This window comes from Melanotaenia boesemani, chromosome 13 (genome assembly GCF_017639745.1).
Source record: "Melanotaenia boesemani isolate fMelBoe1 chromosome 13, fMelBoe1.pri, whole genome shotgun sequence".
NCBI lineage: Eukaryota > Metazoa > Chordata > Actinopteri > Atheriniformes > Melanotaeniidae > Melanotaenia > Melanotaenia boesemani.
In genome coordinates, this window is record NC_055694.1 from 21229177 (window position 1) to 21254353 (window position 25177).

The following is a 25177-nucleotide window of genomic DNA, read 5'->3' on the forward strand; positions in this document are numbered from 1 at the left end:
TCTTTGTTGCATATCTATTCAATAAAAATATTTTTTCACCTCCTTGTGCCATGTTGAGCTTCTGCCCGCAATGCATTTTGGTCTATATTGACCTGTCTGGTGACCATCAATGCTCACTACTTTTCAAGATGCATTGTGGGTAATTTTGAGTGCCCTACTTTTTTCTCTCTGGACATTTGGACACCCCTAAAATGGCCTGGCCCTTATATAGGGCATTATGTAGGGAGTAGGGTGCACATTCGGACACAGCCAATGTCTCACTCGCTCTTAGTGTACAGCTTGATGTCATCCATGTAGAAGTGTGATGGTAGTCCCATTCCTGAGTCAGGGTCCATTGCTGGTCTTGTTGATTAATCAGCTGAGGGGGTTTAGGTCTATGCAGAACAGCACTGGGGATAGAGTATCTCCTTGATATATGCCACATTGGACAAAGAGTGTTGCACCTGGCTCCAAGATGGCCTCCAGGGTGATCTGCTACAGTCTCATTAGTGTTGACCTTGTAAACCTTCAGGCATTCCAGGATCCATGTATGTGCCATTGAGTCATAGGCTTTCTGGTTACAATCCAGGCAGTGCACAGGTTTGTCTGACTGGTTTTTCAGTCTCGGGCGACAGTTCTATCAACCAGCAGCTGGTGTTTGGTTCCTCTGGTATTTTTTACCAATGCCTTTCTGTGCCTCTGTCATGTATTGATCCAATGTGTCCACTTATCTTAGCTGCTATGATGCCAGAGAGGAGCTTCCATGCTGTGGAGAAACATTGGCTGATAGTTGGATGGGGCTTTTTCCATTTTGAGATCTTTCAGAATCAGTCACCTTGGTGATCTGTTTGGGTATTGCTCCTTATTACCCTTCACAATACTGATAAAGTGGCCAAGCATCTCAATATTCTGTTATACTGATATACTGTAGCTGAACAGAATATCAGCTCATTGGTTTCAGTGATAGTTACATTGCTGCATTCACATGAGCCAGGAGACTTTCTGGTGGAGTTGGTGTCAGGGTTGACAGGTTCTCATCTTAGCCATGATCTTATCTACCAGGTTTGTTACTCTCTCATTCATCTCAGCTGTATGTCAACCATTAAAGCTCCTTGTGGCAGGCTTTAGAAATATCAGATGTTGATGATCTCAATAAAGTAAATAAAATGAAGTTCATGTCTTATTTTAGCATCTCATCATGAAAAACTTTTATGGAATAAGACCCACCTCCTTGAGAAGCCAGTCAATAGAGATTCACCATTCTAATTTCCTTCTCAAGAATATTTTTGTTGCAGCCTGAAAACAAGTATAAAATGTCTTTATAATCCACCACAACCAGATACATTAACATTAAAAGATTATTATTTACATTATGTAAGCTGTGAGTTCCTTTCTCTGATTTATAAATCCTCACATTACTCTTTCAGATCATCCTTCTCATAATAAAATTCACAATGAACAACTTCTGAATCACATTGCAATTGAAAATGAATTCAGGTGTTTTTTGTCACTACTTATAGCTGTTTTCAGTCAGAGCAGGAGTAACAACAGGAGGATCATTTCCCTGTAAAGCTACTTCCCTAATTAGCTATATCAGTGAAAATCAAGAAATGGCCACAAGCATGGATTTGATCCAATTGTTGTTGTAAGTGAATTTTATCTGAATAAGAAGTCAACAAAATAGTTGGTCGCCATGATAGTTATGATTATTAATATTTTTTATTATAACCTTTGTAATACCTTCAAAATATAGTGTTTAAGTGTTATTACTAGTCAGTGACTAATCTAAGTCTTATTACAGAAATGTAGTTAAAAAAAACAATTAGACACATTTATAAGAATTAAATAATTTCCCACTGTAACTTAATACTTACAGAGCTGCCGGGTTATATGATTAATAACCACTCAGTACTCTAATGAAGCTAGATGTGCAGGGACATAAAACATGCAAGTAAATCATGTTAGACTCATGTTCTCTGTATTAATATTTCTACAGTGCCTTCTAATCATTCATAGTGGAGTCAATTCACATGCACCTGTCAGTTTATGTCTTTCAGTAGCTGCCTTGCTTTTACCATTGCTGTTGTTCTTATAGATGAAAACATACTAACTCTCTTTCTTTAAATCCTGCAGTGTCTGTGTGCCTTGTAAAAACTGACTGTAGACTAATGTTAGTTTGTTCCTCTTTTCCTAACTTTTCTTTTGTGCTTTTGTCTCTAACAGTTGTTTTTTCTTCTCTGACTTAAAATCCTTTGTCATCTTCTGAAAGTGTTGTTTATTGCTGATCATTTTAAGTCTTATATTGTATCATATGGTGACCGTGTCCAGAATTCATGGAATCAAGAGATGTAGTCTGATGCATAGTACACTTTTCAGACCACTATCTTTTTATAGATCCAAATTAATGCTAATGCTAGTATTTAGTAAAAAATTCACACATGGTAACTTAATATCATTATTTAGGCTGTTGTTTATTACATTATCATAGTTACCTTGTAGTTAGCTTGTAGAATTACTATATGTATATATATATATATATATATATATATATATATATATTTATATATATAGTACTTGACAGTCACTAAAATTTTTATAGTTGAACAAGTGATTTTTCATTGTAATTTGACAGGATAGTCTGATGCTTTGATATCACAGTAGGTCTGTTGTGGAAAGATTAAATCCATAAATTTCTTGTGAAGTGGTTTAGTAGTTTTTTTCAACAACAGACAGTTGCTGTGTCAGTAGTTTGTATTGCAGCTGTCTCTTGCTGTACACCTCTTTCTTGTTCTGCTGCTTACTGACTCACTGCTTCCTCTGCTGTCTGGCTGTGTGAACTGCATGTTGATAACACCAAGGGGTCACACTGGCTGACCTCACTGAGAAGAAGAAAGGAAAATTTGGCTGGTTCAGTCAGTCTACAGAGACACAGGGTAAATGTGTGTGAGCTTGAGTGTCTGGAAGTGTATGTTTTTTCCCCCCTACTCATGTTCATGGGGACATTTCATCTTTACTCTGGATGATGCCTCACCTTCATATGCTTTGCTTTCTGTATGCTTTCGAGTGCTTTGGTATTTGCATGCCCTTTGTGCCATTGCTCCGTGTTTGATCATCACCATCATCACCATCATGCCCAAATTCCTTTAATTTAATAAATACAGGCTTATTGTAGCATGAAAATGACATCGTGTCCTGCCAGCAAACATAGCCTAATTGCAACTAAAATGAATCAGCACAAAGAAAATGGCAGATGGAGAAGATACATTTTTTTGCAAGCGGAAGCAAATGACCATGGGAGATGTCGCTTAGACATAAGATGACAGACACTGTAGATACTGTATCAAATATTAGGATCACCTTCCAGCTGTAGACTAAATTGCCACCATTCTTAAAATGTGAAACTTGGGATCTTATGGTGAGTTTGTTCTTGCTGCTAAGGATTCAGCCAACAAATAAAGTAGCACGAACATCTGTTAATTCCAGCTATGTACAGTGAAGGTAAAATAATTAAACAATGGCTTCATTCAGTCATTGTTGCCTGGTTATAGTTTAATTTGTTTGATTAAAAACAGTTGGAAGAGACAGAAAAATTAAATGGTTTAAGAAGCTGGACCTTGATGGGAGTGAGTCACAACACTAACAACAAGATATGCTAATTAGAAAGCAGGTATTGTGCTGAAATTCAAAGCTCTGCTAAATCACACACAGTTTTTTTAATGGATTTGATAAATTAAGATAATTATATTATCTAATATATTCAGCAATGCCTTCATTTAATGGAGTCTTATGTAATAGATGTCATTAGTCACTATGTTGATATTAAAGATGTGTTTTCATTAAAAATGTTTGTTTTTTTTAACATGCAGTGGACACACATCATACCCAGTATCTGGTTATGAGGATCAGTAATTTACTATATGTAATTTTTACTGGTGATCTTACAGTGCGAGCATTGTAACATGACATTCAAGTGAGAATTCAGGGTCTGTACATACGAAACCAAGTCTCAGAACTAGTGGGAATCAACTTCATAGTCTGTATACCTGACATGTTTTTTAACATTTGACTGAGAAATGCCAGTATAATTCATTTAGCTTATATGTGTTTTAATGACATTACTTGAACACAAATGACAATATGTTTAAAGTAAGAGTTTTTATTTAACGTTATGACTATGTTTACTGTATTTTGAATCAGAAGTAAACAGAATTTCCTGTGTGTTTGTGTTCAAATCCCTCATTGTATCATCATCATTTTGTACCTCTTTCATTCTTCATGTATGAGGGCAATATTTCTGCACGTGTACCACAAATGATCACCACTGTTTTGTTGTAACCCTGCCCCTACATTATCAGTACATGTTGCAGAACACAGACCTGAGCGTAGTCTATAAATTGATTATTTAAAAGATACCGCAGTTATTGACACTTAAATTACAGTAAGTGGGAACAGTATAACTTACAGCTTTGAAAGTTCCCTTTAAGACTACAGTGTATTGAATTAAGTTTAACTCAGGTTTAGTTTTGTGCATTTTCTGTGACTTGATTCATGCAGATTGATTAAAATAATTTAATCTGTATTCAAGATTTGGTTAAACAGTTGGTTTCACATGATGCAGCTATATGATCAAGGGCTAACCCATACTAGCAATGTGCCAGTATCTTCATTTCGGAAGTAAAATATTCTTTTGTGAGAGTTACTCCAAACATTTCTGCTCTATCCTGTTTTTTTCCTGTTTTATTTTTTGGTTTTTGCTTTCTGGTAGTTTGACTTATATTGGTTGTGTATTATACTCCCCTAACTCTAAAGATTGTACAGTTAATTGTGAACCTTTATTCTATTTTATTTGGATATTTATTTTGTTTTTATTTATAATCATGACCAAGCTAAATGACAGAAAATTAAGAAGTCAAGAGGAAAATTAGTCACAATAAACAAAATGGACTTTTTTGGTGAAATGTTCTTTTAAAACACATAAAACTTATAAATGTTTTCATTTACTCATTTTGTGTGTGCGTGTGTGTGTGTGTGTGCGTGTGTGATTTTACAGCAAGCATGCCCACGAGTGAGACAGAATCTGTGAACACAGAGAATCACAATGGACAGGAGGAAAAATCACCATGCTGTGGACCACTGTGGTGAGTGTGACACGCTACACACAACAGTCAGATATCTCAATGGCTTTCCGTTTTCCAAGAACACTGTAACCTGGTACTGACAGTCACTACATAATAGTTGTTCTACCTACTGCGCTCAGATGCAGTGTTTACATTTACTCATGGAGTAGCTTTTTATTAAAAAAGTCGCCTTGTCTTTTATCCTTCCCAGTCAAAAAATCACTAAGTCAAAGTGCAGGTTAGTACTGTGCTGTAACACTGCATGGTGAATGTGTGTTCTTCATTTATTCCATTCAATCCGTCTTGCATGGCTGATTTTTACCTCAAATAAATTATTCACATACCTGATGTTTTCATTTTCATGGTTGTTCCTGGTTTGACACAAAGTTTCATCATTGTGTTTGTCTCCTAAAATCATCCCTTCTTCTACAAATCAGTTGTCATCCTGTTAGATTTGTTTTGTTTTTTTCATCTCATGTTTTATTGTCTGTCAGTCGTCAGTGGCGGCGGTGGAACCGTTTCTCCCGCAGGAAGTGCCGTGCAGCTGTGAAATCAGTGACATTTTATTGGCTGGTCATCATCTTGGTGTTCCTCAACACTCTCACCATCTCCTCTGAGCACTACAACCAGCCGGAGTGGCTAACCGAAGTTCAGGGTATCTGTATTTGTCTTTTTGTTGGCTGTTTATGGAAAACAAGTTCTTACAGATTTGTTGATACTCATGTACCTTGTGATTATATAAAGTATTTCCTGCTTCTGTCTTCTCCAGATGTAGCCAACAAAGTTCTCCTGGCCTTGTTCACCTTGGAGATGCTGGTGAAGATGTACAGTTTAGGCCTACAGGCCTATTTTGTTTCCCTTTTTAACCGCTTTGACTGTTTTGTGGTATGTGGAGGCATCATAGAGACCATCTTGGTGGAACTGGCCATCATGTCGCCTCTTGGCATCTCAGTTTTCCGCTGCGTACGCCTTCTCAGAATCTTTAAAGTTACACGGTGAGCAACAATAACATTGCTTCATGTTAAAAAGCAAATACAAAATCAATCAAAAGCATCAATTAAGTAAAACAAATCCAAATATCAGAATTAAAGTAATAGTAAAGGTTAAAGCCTGCTTATTTTCTGGATATTATAAAGGTGGATGAAGCTTGATTTACTCCCCCCCCCCATACCCTTCTTTTCAGTAAAACACAAGTGTCATCTGTGACAGTAATCTCTCACCATATAGCTGCTATTACAGCAAAAGGGTACTTTACGGGTTAAGATGTTGACAATAAAAGAAATCTGCCTGGTTCAACCCTAGCTGGGATCCTTCCTGCTCATTTCCTGGCTTTGCTGATGCAGCTATATCTAATTAATATATTAATTATGAAAAAAGAAAACAAAACATTTGCTGGGGAGGTTCTGATACCTAAAATGAGCCTCCTTATAACACAGTTGGTGCATTCCTCTGTTTAAACCTTTTTATTTTTTCTGTTCTAGGCATTGGGCGTCTCTTAGCAACCTGGTGGCCTCTCTGCTCAACTCCATGAAGTCCATTGCCTCTTTGTTGCTGCTGCTCTTCCTCTTCATAATTATTTTCTCCCTGCTTGGGATGCAGCTCTTTGGGGGCAAGTTCAACTTTGATGAGACTGTGACCAAACGGAGCACATTTGATAACTTTCCACAGGCCCTGCTCACTGTGTTTCAGGTGTGTGATTTAATCTAAACTGAATGGGTGTTTTGACCCTTTTATGGTGCACTCTGTCAATTAAGACAGAGTTTGTAGGAATTATAATATCTAATTCCAGTGTCTATAAAAACTGATTGAATAAGGCTAGCAATAACACAATATGCTCAAAAATCATCATAAAATTTCTAGTTTTTATTTCTATTTAGGTATTTCTCTCACTCTTCACCCTATTTCCTAGATCCTGACAGGAGAAGACTGGAACACTGTGATGTATGACGGTATAATGGCATATGGTGGTCCAGCTTCGTCTGGAATGGTGGTCTGCATTTACTTCATCATCCTCTTCATCTGTGGAAACTGTATCCTACTGACCACAGGCACACACTTGCTTACACACACAACATGGATAAAAAAAACACATAAAATGAATGCTTGTACTATGATGTCCCATATGGAAAAAGCCCAGGAAGGTTAATCAGGATTTTTATTCATATTTCATCATATTGGTTGATGTTTCCTCTTTAACTCACGTGATCAGACATCCTGCTAAACGTCTTCTTGGCCATCGCTGTTGATAACCTGGCAGATGCAGAGAGCCTCAACACAGCACAGAAGGAGGAAGAAGAGGCCAAAAAGAGGAAGAATAGTGCCAAGTATAACCTAAAACATTCATTTTCCACATATCAATTTATGCTCTTCTTTTTTTCTTTTTATCATCACAGAAAAATGGCTTCAACTCTTGACTTTTTTATTTATTTATTTATTTTTTTAGTTACTCTATATTTTATTGTTGCCAACAGGGATGCAGGGGTAGATAAGAAGAGAGTTGAACTAACAGAAGCAAAGGATGGTGAGACCAAGGTAAAACAGTAATGCTAGAGTCTTCTTCATAAGTTGTTCAAATGATACCATTCATGGGTTTAATCATACTATTTTCATTTTAATCTCAGTAAATATGCATGTGTAGGGTGTTAAAGGTTTTCTCTGTGTAGGTGCCGACAGAAGCCTTGTTAGAGGCGGAGAAGGAGTTGTATCCTGTCACTGACTCTCCAGGTGAAGTGCCTTGTTTTTAACAGAGAAACTTTATCTAGGCTGTGCCCAAACTAGTTGAACACTGAGAATAGACATAAATAGAGGATTCAACAACTACACTTGAGCTGAGGTGGAAGATGGAGAAGCCTTGACTGAAAATATATAACTTCTAGAAATGCTGTTTTATTTAAAGACAACATGTAGAAGGTGTGACCTTCTGGAGGTTTATGTAGACAAGCTAACTTGTTTACTCCTTAGCTAATTAACATATTGATAGAATTGCAGTTAATGAGCTAAATGACATGCTAAAAGACACAAAAATGTTCATATTTATAGAAAAGGATAAACAAATCTTTTAAATGAAAGGCTAATATTGGAAAAAATGTTTTCCAGGGGCAGATAATGAAGAAGATGATGATGGTAATGACAAACTCCCAGAAGTCCCCTTAGGGCCCCGCCCTCAGAGGATCTCTGAACTCAGCATTAAAGAAAAGACTCCACCTATCCCAGAGGGCAGCGCCTTCTTCATCTTCAGTAGCACCAACCCGTGAGTCTGACAAAGGAGCAGGAATCAGTCCACCAGCTCAGTGTGGCAGAAGCAATAAACACAGCTTACATCATTCAGTTATTCATTTTCTGTATTTATTATTCTAATTCAGGGTCACAGGAAACTTAATCAGTGAAATCAAAATGTTATTATAAAACTTGTTTCCTTTGCCTCTCTGCTTATTCAATTTTCTTCTTCTTTTTTTTTTTTTTTCAGATTTCGTGTATTCTGCCATAAGCTGATCAACCATCAGATCTTCACCAACCTCATCCTGGTCTTCATCATGCTCAGTTCAGTGTCGCTGGCTGCTGAGGACCCCATACGCAACTTCTCTGCTCGCAACATTGTACGTAAACTTTCCATAAAGGCTTCTCCATGCTCACAAACGGATTAGATTTTTTTAACTAACTAACTATAGCTGACAGTCAATCACTTAGGACATGTTCACGTGTTAAATTAGGGAAAATGAAGGCTGAACTCCATTTAACAGCTTTATTCTCATAGTACTGGCTATACAGAGTGGCTACAGTCACACTAACATGACTTATCTAGAGACCTCAGTCTCTAGATATATACATGGAAAGCTTTTAAATTTAAACATGTATTATCTTGTCTACTATGTGTATTTAAACTTGTGTTAATATTATTTACATCCTGAACGCACCGGTAGTGAGAACTTGGAAATCCTCAAACAAATCAGTTTCCTAAAACAAAACACAAGCTGCACCAGGCAATTTTAACTATAAGAAGATCCAAATGGTAATGTAATATAAATTGTAAGGATGCTAGAAACCAGAAATTATGGAACATGAAGACATTAAACTTGGAAAATATAAATAAGTAGAAATAAGTTCTTTTCTGTGGGCTCAGATTTGTCCTCTCGATTGTGCTGCACTGTACCATGTTATGATTACATTTCAGCAAAGCCTTGATTGGCAGCACTTGGCAGGGCTATCTGTGCAGGTATCTGTGCAGCTATACAGCTGTCAAGATCAGTGAGGTGTTTATCTCAATGATTTTCAAGTTTTCTTTTTTTTTTTCACACCTTGGATAGTAGCTTGGATAAAATGAACAACTTTGCCTTACTGTGCAGTGGAAAACCTACACTGTAAATGCTACCACTGCCTTTTACTGCTTAGTTACATCCTCTACAAAAGGAAAAAACCCAGTATCTGAAGGTTGAAGATCAACCTTTGGTGAGTGTAGCACTCTAATAAACAGATTTAGAAGATATTTACTGCTGGGATTTATTTTTATTTTGCTTTAAGAGAATCTTAAACTGTTGTTCCCACACTTATGAACCGAGACTATTTTTTTTTACCATTAAACACTGCCCAGTGCAGCTTCTCCATGTAGGATTCGTTTCTGTTCTTTCTGTGTTTAAACCAAACATTGAGTATTTGATAGGTCACTTTGTGTATTGTTATTCTGGAATGACTTGAACTTGTGCATTGCTTTTTGCAGATACTTGGTTATTTTGACTATGCTTTCACCGCAATCTTTACTGTTGAGATCCTGTTGAAGGTAAATGTCCTGTACGTGCTGTGCTGTGCTGGGTAGAGCTTCAGTAACCCTGCGTGCTTATGTCACTCTGATTGCCTCCTCAGATCCTAGGCTATGCAGACTATGTCTTCACTAGTATGTTTACATTTGAGATCCTTATTAAGGTAAAGAATAACAACTGCAACAACAACAAACCACCTCTTCTGAGCTTGCTGCACACATCCTTCCTTCCTTCATTTCTCTATCTCTAGTTTTTGGGCAGAATGGCCTCCTGCTCGTTTTGTTGTCATAGCGTCAAGCTGTCAGTGTGGTGAACGTGTTGTCAAATTTTGAGAAATCATATATATATATATATATATATATATATATATATATATATATATATATATATACACACACACTAACATATACACTGACTACACTGATTACACTGAGTAATATTTGATGAAATCCACAAAAAATGTTATTGTATTATATTTTACTTACTTGGAAATGAGTATAGTCACTTTAATTCAGCTCTTCATGTACCATCTTAACATTGTGCATTGTTTACGTATATAAAAACCATTGTATGTATGTGTGTGTACCACCCTGTGCATGTATGCATTTTTGAATGCCCTCATTTAAAAAGTCCATGCTTGTCTATTTACACCGAGTATGACTGATCTTAGCTTAAATATATGTCTTCAAAATACTTCCTGTTGTTATCATTCACCAACATCAGAGGGACTTTTCTGTTAACAGATTGCTTCCCTAAGATAAAGAGAGAAAACATCTATAACGATTTTATTTCAAAGCAGAGAGCTGATAGCTGCATTTCAAAAAGAAACCTGAATAAAAATGTAAATCTCATAAAAATGGGCCCCCTTCTTGTTTGTGTTCATGATGGTTTTTAGTCCTGACCGTAATTTCTTGTCTGTCTAGATGACAGCATTTGGAGCTTTCCTTCATAAAGGAGCGTTTTGCAGGAACTACTTCAACCTACTGGATCTGCTAGTTGTTGGTGTGTCTCTGGTTTCCTTCGGCATTCAGTACGTATCATTACAACACTTTCAGTTTTTCTTCTTTATTATTTCTTTGTGAAAGGTACCATTGAGTATAAACTTTGCTCATTATTCTATAAGTAGCACATTTAAAAAAAAAAATAGTATAACATTTCTTTTTAAATGTGACTATGGTATTCTGTGACAATAGATCAAACTGTGTCCTGTTGGACTTAAATATGAAAATACGTAGAACACAACTGATTGAAAAGCAAGAGTAAAAGTAACTGTGATTTTATGATGTTGTATGTGTCCCACCATTCCCAAGCAACTAAACAAGAGCAGTCACTTTACTCCAGTGTTCAAAATGCATTAGAAAATGTTACCACAAAGAGAACAATATTTCTGTGACATCCTTTTATTAAATAAATCAAACGGATGTATGTTTCACTGTCTTCCACAGGTCCTCTGCTATCTCAGTGGTGAAGATCCTCCGTGTTTTACGAGTTCTCCGTCCACTCAGGGCCATCAACAGAGCCAAGGGACTTAAGGTCAGAATAATTCAACATGGTGCAGTGTTTGTGTGGCTAAAATAATGTGTCTGGTTCTCCTTGAGAATTTAGCATTTTTGTGCAGCTTTGCTTCTAATACAGATCTGCATTTCTTCTGAAAGCTTTACAACTTTATACTTTGCAGCATGTGGTACAGTGTGTATTTGTGGCCATCAGGACCATTGGCAACATCATGATCGTCACCACTTTGCTCCAGTTCATGTTTGCTTGTATCGGAGTTCAGCTATTCAAGGTATAGGAAAAAAGTTCTCTATGCAGTAGGGTAACAGGGTGACAATTAATGATAATCCAGCTCCTCTTTTGGGTCACCAAATAAAGTGTTTTTTTTAAGTAAATAAGAAAAAATTAAATTTTATATGGAAATGAAGGGTTTTATGATAAAAAAAAACCCCTCTGTTTTCTGTTTTTTGTAAAGGGTAAATTCTATCGATGCACTGATGATGCGAAGTCGAGTCCAGAGGAGTGCAAGTGAGTTTTTTTTTCTTTTATCTTGTCATGTTTCTTTTTAGGACAGTGTGTTTTTTTCATGTGTGTTTTTACAGTATGTGATTAAACTTTATTATTTAATCCTAGGGGGACATACATTCTCTATAACAATGGGGACACAGCACTGCCCATGGTTAAAGAGAGGATCTGGTACAACAGTGACTTCAACTTTGACAATGTCCTCATGGCCATGATGGCTCTTTTCACCGTCTCCACCTTTGAAGGGTGGCCCACGTAAGCATTGTTTATATTTGAGTGGTAGTATTTTATTCACCTTCTTTTTTGATCCCGTCGCCAGTTTTAATAACCAAAAGTAAAGAAACATTGACAGCCTTCATCAAGTCTATTAAATAATAGCTGTCTGTGGATGCAATAATGATGCATACTCATGTGTTGCATTAGATCTTAATGAGAGAATCAAAGGAAAGTTTTAAGAGTCAGAGTGGATATGAATAGTAACTAATTCTCATCTTGACTTTCTCTCTTTTTTTATGCATCCCTACAGTTTGTTGTACAAGGCTATTGACTCTAACAGAGAGAACATGGGCCCCATCTACAACTACCGTGTTGAGATATCCATCTTCTTCATCATCTATATCATCATCATTGCCTTCTTCATGATGAACATCTTTGTAGGTTTTGTCATCGTTACCTTTCAGGAGCAGGGAGAGAAGGAGTACAAAAACTGTGAGCTGGATAAGAACCAGGTAGGGGGGTCTTATGGTGGATGTCTGTGTGTTTTTTCATATTGTTTCAGGACTAATTTGTTGAATTTAGCTGCCATTACTGACAATGAAATCTACTTATTTTTAAAATCGACTGAGGTGTTCTTTAAAAAACAAGAAGGAATGATAAGCTGTATCCTAGTGTTTTTTTTTTTTTTTTAATAAATAAATCTCTCTTTTTCCATTAACCCCACCACAGCGTCAGTGTGTGGAGTATGCACTTAAAGCTCGGCCTCTGCGCCGCTACATTCCCAAAAATCCTTACCAGTACAAATTCTGGTATGTGGTCAATTCCACCGGCTTTGAGTATGTCATGTTTGTCCTAATCATCCTCAACACCCTGTGTCTGGCCATTCAGGTAAGATTCACCTTCTTCCCATTAAACACTATGGCATCTACTGCATGTTAATAAACACATTCATGTTAAATGCATACACACATATTTAATCTTTCTGCTGTCTTTTCAGCACCATGGCCAATCTCATCTCTTTAACTATGCCATGGACATCCTCAACATGGTCTTCACTGGAGTTTTCACTGTCGAGATGATTTTTAAGCTCATTGCGTTCAAACCCAGAGTGAGTTTCCTCTCTCCACCACATGATTTTGTTTCTTAGAAATGCCTTATTTGTGGCATTTGACTGCATTATGAGCAGATATATGCAAATAAATCCCAAGTTCTTAAGCCATCTCCCCTTTACAATGATTTTACCTGAAGATATTTTTTATTTTAAATCCTCAGCCACCATTCCCTCCCACCTCCAGTCATGGTCACCAGCTGACTCTTCTTCTATTAATTCCTTGTCGTCACCTACCATTACAGCCCACTATAACCTTTCTACCCTCTATGCTTTCCTACATCACCCTCCTCTCCTGCCCACCCCTCTCCTCCTGCTGGTTGTGTATGTTGCCATATTTAGGGCTATGTCGGGGATGCCTGGAATGTCTTCGATGCTCTGGTGGTGATTGGCAGTGTAGTCGACATCATACTCAGCCAGGTAGACAGACGTCAGTATGTACAACTCCGTTGATCCTGCTCTCCCACTGCTGCTGCCACCCTCCTTTTTTCCTTCCTTCACATCTTTCCTCTTTTCTTTCCTTCCTGTCTTATTTCCATGTTGACCAGTCTCTGCTCATAAAGGTAGTCTTTTGGGACAGAATCTCCCTCAACACATATCTATGGTATATGAATTTATATATGTTTTTAGGAAAGACAAGGCAACAATTTAGTACTGGGAGTTTCTAGTTTCTGTTTGGGGTCTGCTGATGTCCAATTTGTTGTCCAAATTGGTCTTTGTTGCATGTAGCTTAAAGAAATCAAGGAAAACAATGCAATCTTGACACTATCTGTCATTTATTATTTTTTTTTAACAAATATTCTGTTTTAATAATCTGTAAGAATATGTAGTTTTGTTTGGAAATCCATGATCTAGATTTCTATTATCTACTGTGGTCTCCAGACTTGTCAGAGGACTTTAATTGAAGATAACACCTACAGGGTTCTAAGATTTGTTGTGGATTCAATAAGCATTATACACCATTATACAGCATTATGCACCAACAGCATAATTAAAAAGTGCTATCAATATATTCTGGTCATTCGTAAACTAACCTAAAAATGACTATCAAAATAAAAAACTTACTGAGAAAATGTTGGCGTTCTCACAAATTCTAGCAGTCAGACTGACTTTTATCCTTACGCTGTTAAATCAATCTCAACTTTTTGATGTACTTCTTTGTCTAGCTTTCACAACTTTTGTCTTCTTTTACCTCTTCTTCCTCTTCCTTCTTGCTTTGTTGTCTCTCTTTTTCTTTTTTTTCTGTGTCTTTGTTGCCTGTGCTTGCAGAACTATTTTGCTGATGCATGGAACACGTTTGATGCCTTAATTGTTGTGGGTAGCGTGGTTGACATTGCCATCACTGAAATCAATGTAAGTAACCATTTATCATACGTCTTACTGTGCCATCCCCAGCAAGAGTGCCTTGCCTTAGCATCAGAGCTGCATTAGAGATCACAACTTTTTTTTAAATGCATCTGTTGTAGCTCTTGTGAACCCTAGCAAACACATTATATAGGAAACAAAAAAAGCATTACATTTATTTCAATATTTCATTAATAAAGTGCATATTTTTACATAAAAATGTTAATAATACATGTTAAAAGTGTCCTACTTTATTTTTTAAGCTAAGAACTGATTGTTTCATTTTTTTGGGGTAGCTTTTGTTTTTGAATGCAGCGTAGTTTAACTATCTAACATGTGATCATGAATCATACTTGTAATCTCTTAATCGGCTAAATCTTCTGTTCTGCAACTGCAAGGCCACTCTGTGTCCTGGTTTGCAGCTCACATCATGTCAATATATTTCATGCTTTCCGCCAGCATTTCCATGTCAAGATGTTGGTTTGTCCTAAAACATCATGAGTGAATGTCTGAATTAAAGTGAACATAGCAAGCCTTTATCCATCACACTTTATATTAGACTACAGTACAGAATGAATCCTGTAAAAGAAAGCTTGCTTATTATAAGCTGATTTGAGCAACCAGTGAGCATTTCCCAATAAATTTATGCACATTTTACTGAGAACATGCCGTCTGGTTTTACAAGTTCAACATTAACAATGCTTTTATCTGAAAACTGTCAACAAGATGGAAAAAGGCACAAGTTGCCCTGTGAGTAGGGTTAAGTCTTTAAATGTATTTAGAGTTGTAGCATGCAGTCAGTTGAGTCTAATGAGATCTTAGAGAAAAATTGTATTTCCTGAAGCATGGTACGCATCTGTTGTATATTTGGTGTTACTGCTGAGATCATGTGGTAAAGCTTTTGCATGACAGGTTTTTGTGTTCTTGCAGGTAATTTGTATTGTTTTTTTTAAATATTTTTTATAAGGTTGCCTCTGTGTGTGTGTGTGTGTGTGTGTGTCTGTAATTATATGATAAATTAAACAAAGGTGGTGATGATGTGATGATTGCAGTAGATCTGACCTGTGAATTGCTGGATTCTGTACAGTTGGTTTGTGTAACTTGGAATAACTTTAGACTTTTGGTTTTAAGTCGGCAGCCATTCCTGTTGTGAAGGTGATAGTGGAACCAGGGGTAAGATGAAGCCCCTCCTCTTTCATTCAAGACTGTCACCCCTCTGTTATCATCCATTTTGTCATGAAACTGCTGCTAAGTTACTGCTGAATGCATTGAGATGCTTTGGTTGTAATAATTCAGTAAAGTCTGAGGGTTTGTTTTTGAACTCTTAATGTTCGTCAAAGTCCCGTTTTTAATCCTGCTGGTTTATTGCATTTTGGCCCGAGTTTCAGACTCCTAACATTTGTTTTTCTTTGTCATGTTTGGGTGCATGGCATGGCACAAACAATGACACTTTATGCTCGTTTTTTCTTTTCATTCTTTATCTTGTTAAATAAGCTTGATGGAAATTTTTGCAGTCAGGTTTCCAACATTGTCTTGACAATGAACTGACCTGTGTTTACGTTTGTTGTTAAAGGTTCTTGTGTTTGTGATGTTACAAGACTGATAAAGCTACATGTTTGTGTTTGCATCAAGCCTAAAGAAATCCGTTGATCAGTTTGTCTAAAGACTGGAGAAATTCTGCCTGTTGTCTGTTTTTTTAATGCATCATCTGCAGTTAAATGTACAGTGTGTGAAAACTGTCCAGACGTGTTAATGACATGGGGTTTAAGACATGGTTAGTCTGCATGCATTTTAATTGTTGTAAAGATAAAAGATGACACACTTTTATTTTTCAGTTAGGCTTGGAATCACCCTGTTGTTGCATGCTAACTAAACAGCCTCATTCATGGCTGAAAGAATGCATGTCTGACCGACTACATGAATGAATGAGCAGCACAAAGCTTTATTATTGTGCTCTTCATCTCTTTAATTTCAGAATACAGAAGACAGTGCTCGCATCTCCATCACTTTCTTCCGCCTGTTCAGAGTAATGCGACTGGTCAAACTGCTGAGCAGGGGGGAGGGAATCAGGACTCTGCTGTGGACCTTCATTAAATCCTTCCAGGTGAGGTTGTAGAACAATTAAAAAATAAAAAAAGAGAAGACACCAAAACAATTGATAGTGCTGCAGAGTGCTCTTGATTTGTGAGGTTAACATGTAAAATGGCGACATTCATTATACAGGGAACTGATTGTTTGCACATATTCAGTTTTCGACACTCTGTATGACTGTTGATGTGTGTTTAAGTTGTCATTTTAATAAGTTCTGTTTTGTTGCAGCATTTCTGTGTGAACAGAATCTGTGACACAGCAACACTATTTGTAACCTGTAGATCCAGTGGTGTATTTATAACTTAGTAACAGTCTTTCATTAAAATGCACACAAAACCAAAAGTTTTGTTTGGTACAGATGGATTTTTTTTTGTTTATGTGACCCAGCACATGAATGCAAAATAAAACAAAATAAAAGGGACAGTGCCAGGGTTTCCCATGTTTCATGGAGTATCTAATGAGTTATAAAAATGTAATCAAATATGACCCAAAGTTTTAAGAAAAATAGAATAAAAATGTGCATGTTTAAGTATTTTTATGCAGAAGAAACTTAATCAGTTTTGGGACTTCCTTTTATGGTCAAATTTAGCTATTAGTACTTTAGATTGATGAATTTGTTCAATGGACAACCAAGAGTACCCATTGGTTGTTTCAACAGCCGCTCGGAAACACAAGGTTACTCACACAAACAACCATAGTTTGCATTTACCAGCCCTCATGGAATTCACACTTTGTGTACAAACAGAAGCAGTTTCCAGCTGTTTAGCCTCTGCTGGAATTTGACGAAACCTCCCACGTCTGCATCTGTGAACACATGAGTACACAGAAAAATAAATGTTTCCAATGAAGAACTGAAAATGTGATATGATCTGTAAGGCTGAACAACTGCAGGTAATCAGCATATTTAGCAAACAGAGGCGTTTTGATGTGGTGATTCATTGTGCTGCTTACCTTCATATCCTGCACCTCATTCTGGCTTGAACTCATATATTGGAGGTGATGCAAGGCTCAAAAACAAGCTTCAGTCATTTTCCACACTGGCAGTGGGAGCTTACACGTTTACAGCACGTTTTGCCCACCCACAAAGCTTCAACCAGTTAGATTAGAAGATAATTACTTAATATGCTCAGAGAGAGAAGAGGATAAAGTTGTTTCTCATTCTGAAATAATCACAACTTGTGAGGAGTTATGATGTCTGTCCGCTAAGCGAATTCAAAGGTACAGAAGATCAACAATAAAACTGACTGGAAATGATTCTTCTAGGTCCATCCACTTAAAAGTGATATATTTCAGTTTGTGTCAGGGTTTGTGTCTCTAGCACATTTTGTATGTTTAGTTGAGGGAGTGGGACTCTGCAGCCAGTAATCCAGGAAAAACTATATTTTGATGGCAATGTGTTGTTTTAAGATAAGATAATAATTGTCTGCTTACCCAGGAAATTGCACTGCAGCACTGAGTCAACAATCGTCACAGACAGGACTGCAGTCATACAAAACAAAGAGTCTATAAATATCCATTAAAATGTTAGCAAGGACATAAAATCCACATTTAAAATGTGTACCCATCAAGAAAACATTGGACCCACTGGAACTTCTGGGAAGAAGAAAGAAATAAGCAAACCATAATGTTTGTTGAGATTGTACTCCTTTTTTGCAGTTAATTTAGCATTAAGTAGTATAGTTATAAAAATAAATTTACTTAGGAATTAGTAAAAAATAAATAAATAAATAAATAAATAAATGTCTGAACATCAGACACTGACAACTTAATGTTAGCAGATTATTTTTTTGTACCAGTTTCACATTTTGCAACAAAAAGGTCAAGTTTGTAATGTCTACTTCTCAAACTAGAGAATCAATGTATGCTTTCTGTCTCTTCTCCCACCCAGGCTCTTCCCTATGTCGCTCTGCTGATCGCCATGCTGTTCTTCATCTACGCTGTAATTGGAATGCAGGTAACATTGTTTAACATGTGTAAGGAAAATTGGACTAACTGTTTTATGTTATATGTGGTTTCATAGCTGTAATTTATGTGACCCCCCTCTTTTTTTTTAGGTTCTCTTTTTTATTGACAGATAAGCCATTTGCTTTTTTATTTTCTTTTGTTTTTAGGTCTTTGGTAAAATAGCAATGGTGGATGGAACACAAATCAACCGCAACAACAACTTTCAAACCTTTCCCCAAGCTGTCCTGATGCTCTTCAGGTCTGCATGTGTTTGAAAATCGAGCTGCTAGCTAGCAAGCGTGATCAAAGTCATCATGCACAGACAGAAAATGGATTCAATAGCTGTGCTGTTGTTTTTTTCCTGTCAGGTGTGCCACAGGGGAGGCCTGGCAGGAGATCATGCTGGCCTGTCTGCCAGGGAAGCTGTGTGACTCGGAGTCGGACTACAACCCTGGAGAGGAGAGAACCTGTGGCAGCAACTTTGCTATTATCTACTTCATCAGCTTCTACATGCTTTGTGCTTTCCTGGTAATTTTCAGAAAGCTCCCTGTTTCCAGTGCCAGATCTGTTTTAAACTGGATTTAAATGTTTTTCAGTACTGTATTCCATTATACACCACAGAAGAAATGTTGCCTGCTTTTGTTTCAGATCATCAACCTCTTTGTAGCAGTTATCATGGATAACTTTGATTACCTGACCCGTGATTGGTCCATTCTTGGACCGCACCATCTGGATGAGTTTAAAAGGATCTGGTCTGAATATGATCCAGAAGCCAAGTTAGTATATTGAACCCATTAATATCCCATGTACTGTATTCTACTACAAAGAAACTTGATATACATGTGATGGCTCTCTGAAGTACACTAACTAGTATTTGTCACTTCTCATGTTTTTGTAGTGAAAACTGCTTTGTTGTATTATGCATCTTATTTGAATGTACCTTGTTGCTAGGGGCAGAATAAAACATCTGGATGTGGTAACTTTGTTGAGGAGGATCCAACCTCCACTGGGCTTCGGCAAGCTCTGCCCTCACAGAGTTGCTTGTAAGGTGCGCTTCTACAACTCATAAACACACACACTGTTTGTATGCAGTAGCTTTACTTTCACATTTTCAGTTTTTCCTTTTATGCCTCCACATTCATCTGAAGTTTGAATTGTGTTGCAGCGACTTGTGGCGATGAACATGCCCCTCAACAGTGACGGGACTGTAATGTTTAATGCTACATTGTTTGCTCTGGTCCGCACCGCTCTGAAGATCAAAACTGAGGGTAAGTGTGTGTTTTAAGTCACCAGAAATCTACAAAATTCTCAGTTGTTTTTGTATTAATTGTTGCTGTATGGGTAAATGTTGTATTTTCTTCACACAAATTCAACTTTATATAAAATATTATGATGATATTGGTTGAAGAAGGAGCACCGGTCAGGCTGATGGGCTCAGCATTACCTGTTATGTGTACTTTAGCCTGCAGACATAAATCCTGCTTGAGATCACGTCTTAGAGAATCCACTACAACACTTTAATCCACACTGAATTCATGAGTCATGAACAGAGCAATTTAGTGCACAAGCAAGCAAGCTGTTAGCAGCGAACGGATGTTTCATACACAAAAAAAAATAAAATTTTAAAAATGTTAACAAATGTAGTATTTATATTTTGCCACTAGATGGCGATAAAGACATTCAGTTCAAGTCAAGATATGTTTGCAGCATGAGACCGAGAAGGATCTCTGATAATTATAAATCATTGCACCAAACATAACATTTAGTTTTGATTACTAAATATGTTTCTGGTACATTCTATTTAAGTTATAGTTAAATATCTTAAAGTTTGGTCATTTTGATTGTGTTGTGATTGTTGTAAATGATCAGCCACATACATGTTTATTCACCAATTCATCAATGACATGGTGCTACTAACCAAAAATGCCAAGAAAGTAAACATTTTAATCTCTTTTACTGTATCTAAGGTAACTTGGACCAAGCCAACGAGGAGCTCAGAGCTGTGATCAAGAAAATCTGGAAGAGGACAAGCATGAAGCTGTTGGATCAAGTGGTCCCTCCTGCAGGCGGTCAGTGGTCATTACACAAAACAGTGCTTGTGCAAACAATGCTCCGTCTTTTCTCTGTACCATTCACTCACTCACTGCTTATCTAAATGTTCACTGCTGGAGTGTATTGATATTTCTAAAGAATTAATCATATAGACAAACATATTTGAGGAGACACAGCTTGCATTGGCTAAAATGACTTATAACAAGGACATTAAGTTCCTTTGTCACAAAAGATTAATTAACAAATGTTTGTCTCTTTGTTTATTTGCACTGATGAACAAAGAAATCTGCAAAACAATTCTGTCGTACTTACATTTAGTCATAGGAATAAGAAGCATGGGATACAGAAGAATATATGTCAGGAAAAAATTTACTGAAGGTCAGCAGATATCAATTTAAAAGAATTGTTTTTTTATTATTATTATTATTTTAACAGCCTTTAAAATAACGCATATAATTCAAAATTACTTCAAAAAATCAGGGTTAGAAAAGTACAGGAGCTTGAATTTATTACCTTGTTATTTCAAGATTACAAGGCTTGTTGTCTGAACGTAGAGGAATAATTTGTATCCTTGGTCCAGAGTCCAGGAAAGCTAATGCCAGGAAGCTAATAGAATAATAGATGTATATCTTAACTTATTGTTATAGACTTTGACCATTTGAGCTAATTCCCAACTAAATTGTGTACTAATCATTCACTTTGAGCTCACATTGATCACATATTGTGAAACAGAGAAAACATAACTCAATATCATTTAACAAAAATTAGGTGGTTATCTTAGGAAAATAGCAGGCTAATTAATTTTAGATAATGAGAAAAATGTACTTATGTGAAAACAAGCTTCATAATCTCCTGATAATAGCATTGAAAAGAAATAGTTGCAGACATGGCTGCTTTCTGCTTCTGTGGAAAAGGTTACTCGTTACTGTAATTTCACCTGCAGAGAGATCAATAAACAAAAATATGAACAACACCACTCTGCCAATAAACTTAATTGCAGTGTATAATTCTATAAATTATAATTAATCTATAATTAATCCAGCTCCCACCAAACCATAAAATCCTACCTTATGTGGATGTGACATTATTGTGTGCAGGAGGTGTATAATTATAAATTTCCAACATCTGTTAGAAAAATTCATCAATCAGGTTACTGTCAAACTTTTTTTTTTTTTTTTACTAAAGGTATGATCAAAAATCTATAAAGAAAATCACTCAGAGTGCATGTCAAGCAAAGAGTCACACCTCAGCTATTTTGCAACAACTGCATAGCTGACCTATAAAAATAGCATCTGTGTGTGTGCCCCTGAGCTTGCTCCTGAGCTCCACCTCCCAGAGTTGTGAAATTTAGGTTTTCTGCTCAGTCACAATAACTCCAATAAAAATGATTTCAGAGTTGCTACCATTATGTGAGATTACAATAAAAAAGAAAATCATTCAAATCTGCTGATTGGATATCAAGAATGGCGGTGGAAGTGAGGACCCAAATGCAGACAGTAAGGCAGGAGGCAGAATGATGCTGTTGACCAAGGTTTATCCCGAACTCAAAACAGGAACTGAGACACGACATGGATGAACATAATAAGGAGCTGACCAAGACAACTGAAAACCAAGGGGCATATATACGCAGAGGGAGAAATGAGGAACAGGTGAAGTCAATGAAAAATCAGACCAGGTGATCTAACGAGCCAGGAACAGAACACAGAGCACATGAGGGAAAACGACAAACTGAACTAAACATGACAAAACCCAAAACCCCAAACCATGATCTTAAAACAGAAACTAAACAGGACAAAAACCAGAACTATAAACCAAATCATAACTAAAAAAACAACATACATGATCATGACAATTGGATATGTTTCAAGATCTTGTTTTTTTCTGTGTGAAGCAGCAGGTCCCGTCTTCTAACCACAACCAATCACAGAAAACTGGATATATTGCGAAAGACTCTGACACATCTCACACCTGCATATTCACAGGAACTTTTATTGCTGTCAGCAACATTTAGCTGCTCTCTCTGATATCATCCTGTGCTTTTGTTTTACTCTTGCTTTCTTACCTTTTGGTAAACACTTGCCATCATACCTTACAAAACATTGCAAATACCACACATTTAATGCTAACGGTTTTATGATCAAAATAAATAAGTAAAACATATTGCAGAGTTAATTGTTAAAAAATGGCTCAACGGGCACTTTTAGCTTCTTTCTAGGTGAGATGCTTTACATGGCTGTGAGTCAACACGTGCATGACTTTCTCCAGCTGTGTCTGTAGTTCTTGCAGTGTGCTTTCATGTTTACAATGCTTCCGTTTGTCAGACTAAATTCTGCTGCATGTCTTTGTGTGTACTAGTTTGCTAACCCCGTCTCTCTCTCTTGTTATTTTTTTTTTTCTGCCAAGCATCTCTTTTCCACAGCTCTTCTCTGCTTTCAGCCACTGGCCTTCTTTTTCTTCTCTTTCTGCCGTCCTGAGCTCTTTGGAGTAGTTCTGTTTTAGTCTGGTGGCATGAAACTGCTATTACCTCTCTTTAAAACTTCAACAGACTCTGTCCAGAGAGAGAATTTACTATCATCTGTAGGGATAACACAAAACTAACTCACTTAAAGTCGTTTAAAATGAGCTTACTAACTTCTTTTAAAATAAAAAATATAAAATTGTGTAGAATTTCATTTATATGGTCAAACTCCACATGTCCCGTGTAGTTTAGTTAAGGCAGGACATCACCAAGTTAAATGTTAACAGTAAACTTTGCATTGGTCACAGGTTCTCTCTATGAACAGAGTCTTTTGTAGTGTCTCTGGCTGTGTCAGGTATAGAGAAATGTGTCTGATGCTTTAAGATGGATCATAATTGCATCAAGTCAACTATGATTTTTCTTTAAACTATTACGGGGGCTGATGCTTCCATCTCAAAGAATCCAGCCCACTGATATGCGTCACCTTTACTCCCATCTGGTTCAAATGAAAAAAAAAAGGTGGCAACAAAAATTCACATTTCCTACACTCAGCGACTCAGCTGTCTTTTTATTCAGCCTTTCTCCCCAGTCTGCTTCAGCAAAAACTTATCTGAGGGAATCAGACCTGTGCTCGATTAGCCTCCCTGCATGGCAGACAGTTTGTGTGTAGTCACAGCTTCCTTCCTGTCTAGGTGTAATTTCTGTCTTCTGATAAAAAATCTGCATTTCTGACATTTGACGTCCCTCCACTCTGATGCTTTATTGCATGTGCTTCTTGCTACATGTGATGTTGTTCTGAGATATGTAGAAAACACTCAAGCTTGTGTGTCTCTGACATGGAGGATGTTAAATTCATTAGTATTCAGTGCAGTCATGAAAAAGCTATTTAAGTGGGTTTGGTTGTGTTTAAATTCATTTTGCTTATCTGCTTTATGGAAATGTGTGTTTTTCTGTGTGTGTTTTTTTTTTGGTGTGTGTGTGTGTGGGAGGATTTTTTGTGTTCATTTTCTGGCATGAAGCAAGATAATAGCTGCAGGCTGCAAGCGTAGATGTTATCAGCTGTTAGCTGCACATATTTATGTTAGTGGACTGTTCCAAGACTTGAACTACTTTCAATTTATGTGCAAAGAAGAATAGCATTAAGATTAGAAGAATAGAAACTGTCAGCACTCATGAACAAGTTGATTAAATCTATGCTAAATATAGTAAAAATGGTAAAACCAATCTGTGAGGGTTTGCACTGTTATCTTTGAGTTCGGGCCAAAGGCTGCAGAGATATGGGATTGGCACCGGTGGCAGAATTTTATCTCTATATCTCTCTGCCTTGAGGTTTTTCCTCAAGTGATCACAAGCCTTGCTTTTCCAGTGCCTCCTCACACCATCACACTTGCTCCACTAAAACCTGATTCCCTATTGGTGCAGCAATTAGCACATTGTTCTCCTCCCCCACTTTCATTCCACAGTCCAACTGACCACTGCAGTCGATGCTCACAGGTGCTACTAACTGAGCACCAATCAGGCGCTTGATTGTCAGCTCCTGACAAAACAATGGGCAAAACAATGAATAAAAACAATGGGCACAATCCACATACTCAACTCGGCTGCTCATCCCACAAATGCATTTTCCTGACAAATGGGGCTCCGTTTACAAAGGAAATGAACAGGCCTTCTAACAGAGGTATCACCAAGAAGAATTGTTACAGCAAAATAATAATAATAAACACAAATTGCCTTCCTCTTGTTGCTTAAGTTTGTAGTTTTATTACCATGGGATGTTATGTTGGATTCTTTGGTCAATACCTGTCATGGTTCAAGATTTTTATAATTGAGCAAACTGATTGTCTTATTGTTATAATGCAGCAAAATTAGTCATTAAAGCTACACTTTTGTACTTCTGTGCTTATAAAGTGAGTATTTCTGTGTTTTGTTATCATGTTTTGGTTTTCATTCAGTTGTCACAAATTTATTTGGTGTCATTGCCAAGTTACAGAAGTGGTCTTGGTTTTAGTCTTCTGTAGGAGTGGTGCTTTATCATAGTGACGTTGAAGTTCTTAACTAGATGGCAGTAAGAATGTAATAGTGTCGAGGTGTGTCA

The 25177-nt window shown here is 37.0% G+C and overlaps 1 protein-coding gene across 1 annotated transcript in view; it reads left to right on the top strand.

The window, feature by feature from the left end:
• The window catches only part of cacna1db (calcium channel, voltage-dependent, L type, alpha 1D subunit, b), a 90773-nt gene that overhangs the window by 55833 nt on the left and 9763 nt on the right, over positions 1–25177 (top strand). The window contains exons 10-39 of the mRNA XM_042004362.1: positions 5030–5117; positions 5308–5334; positions 5591–5751; positions 5866–6091; positions 6578–6785; positions 7006–7126; positions 7306–7420; positions 7568–7628; positions 7760–7820; positions 8193–8346; positions 8563–8692; positions 9954–10013; positions 10774–10880; positions 11296–11383; positions 11529–11636; positions 11820–11872; positions 11978–12124; positions 12396–12597; positions 12815–12973; positions 13083–13193; positions 13536–13613; positions 15669–15710; positions 16513–16641; positions 18517–18582; positions 18740–18831; positions 18941–19100; positions 19221–19348; positions 19524–19620; positions 19738–19840; positions 20540–20641. Coding sequence (XP_041860296.1) covers positions 5030–5117; positions 5308–5334; positions 5591–5751; positions 5866–6091; positions 6578–6785; positions 7006–7126; positions 7306–7420; positions 7568–7628; positions 7760–7820; positions 8193–8346; positions 8563–8692; positions 9954–10013; positions 10774–10880; positions 11296–11383; positions 11529–11636; positions 11820–11872; positions 11978–12124; positions 12396–12597; positions 12815–12973; positions 13083–13193; positions 13536–13613; positions 15669–15710; positions 16513–16641; positions 18517–18582; positions 18740–18831; positions 18941–19100; positions 19221–19348; positions 19524–19620; positions 19738–19840; positions 20540–20641 — 3384 coding nt within the window. The remainder of the gene's footprint in view (positions 1–5029; positions 5118–5307; positions 5335–5590; positions 5752–5865; positions 6092–6577; positions 6786–7005; positions 7127–7305; positions 7421–7567; positions 7629–7759; positions 7821–8192; positions 8347–8562; positions 8693–9953; positions 10014–10773; positions 10881–11295; positions 11384–11528; positions 11637–11819; positions 11873–11977; positions 12125–12395; positions 12598–12814; positions 12974–13082; positions 13194–13535; positions 13614–15668; positions 15711–16512; positions 16642–18516; positions 18583–18739; positions 18832–18940; positions 19101–19220; positions 19349–19523; positions 19621–19737; positions 19841–20539; positions 20642–25177) is intronic.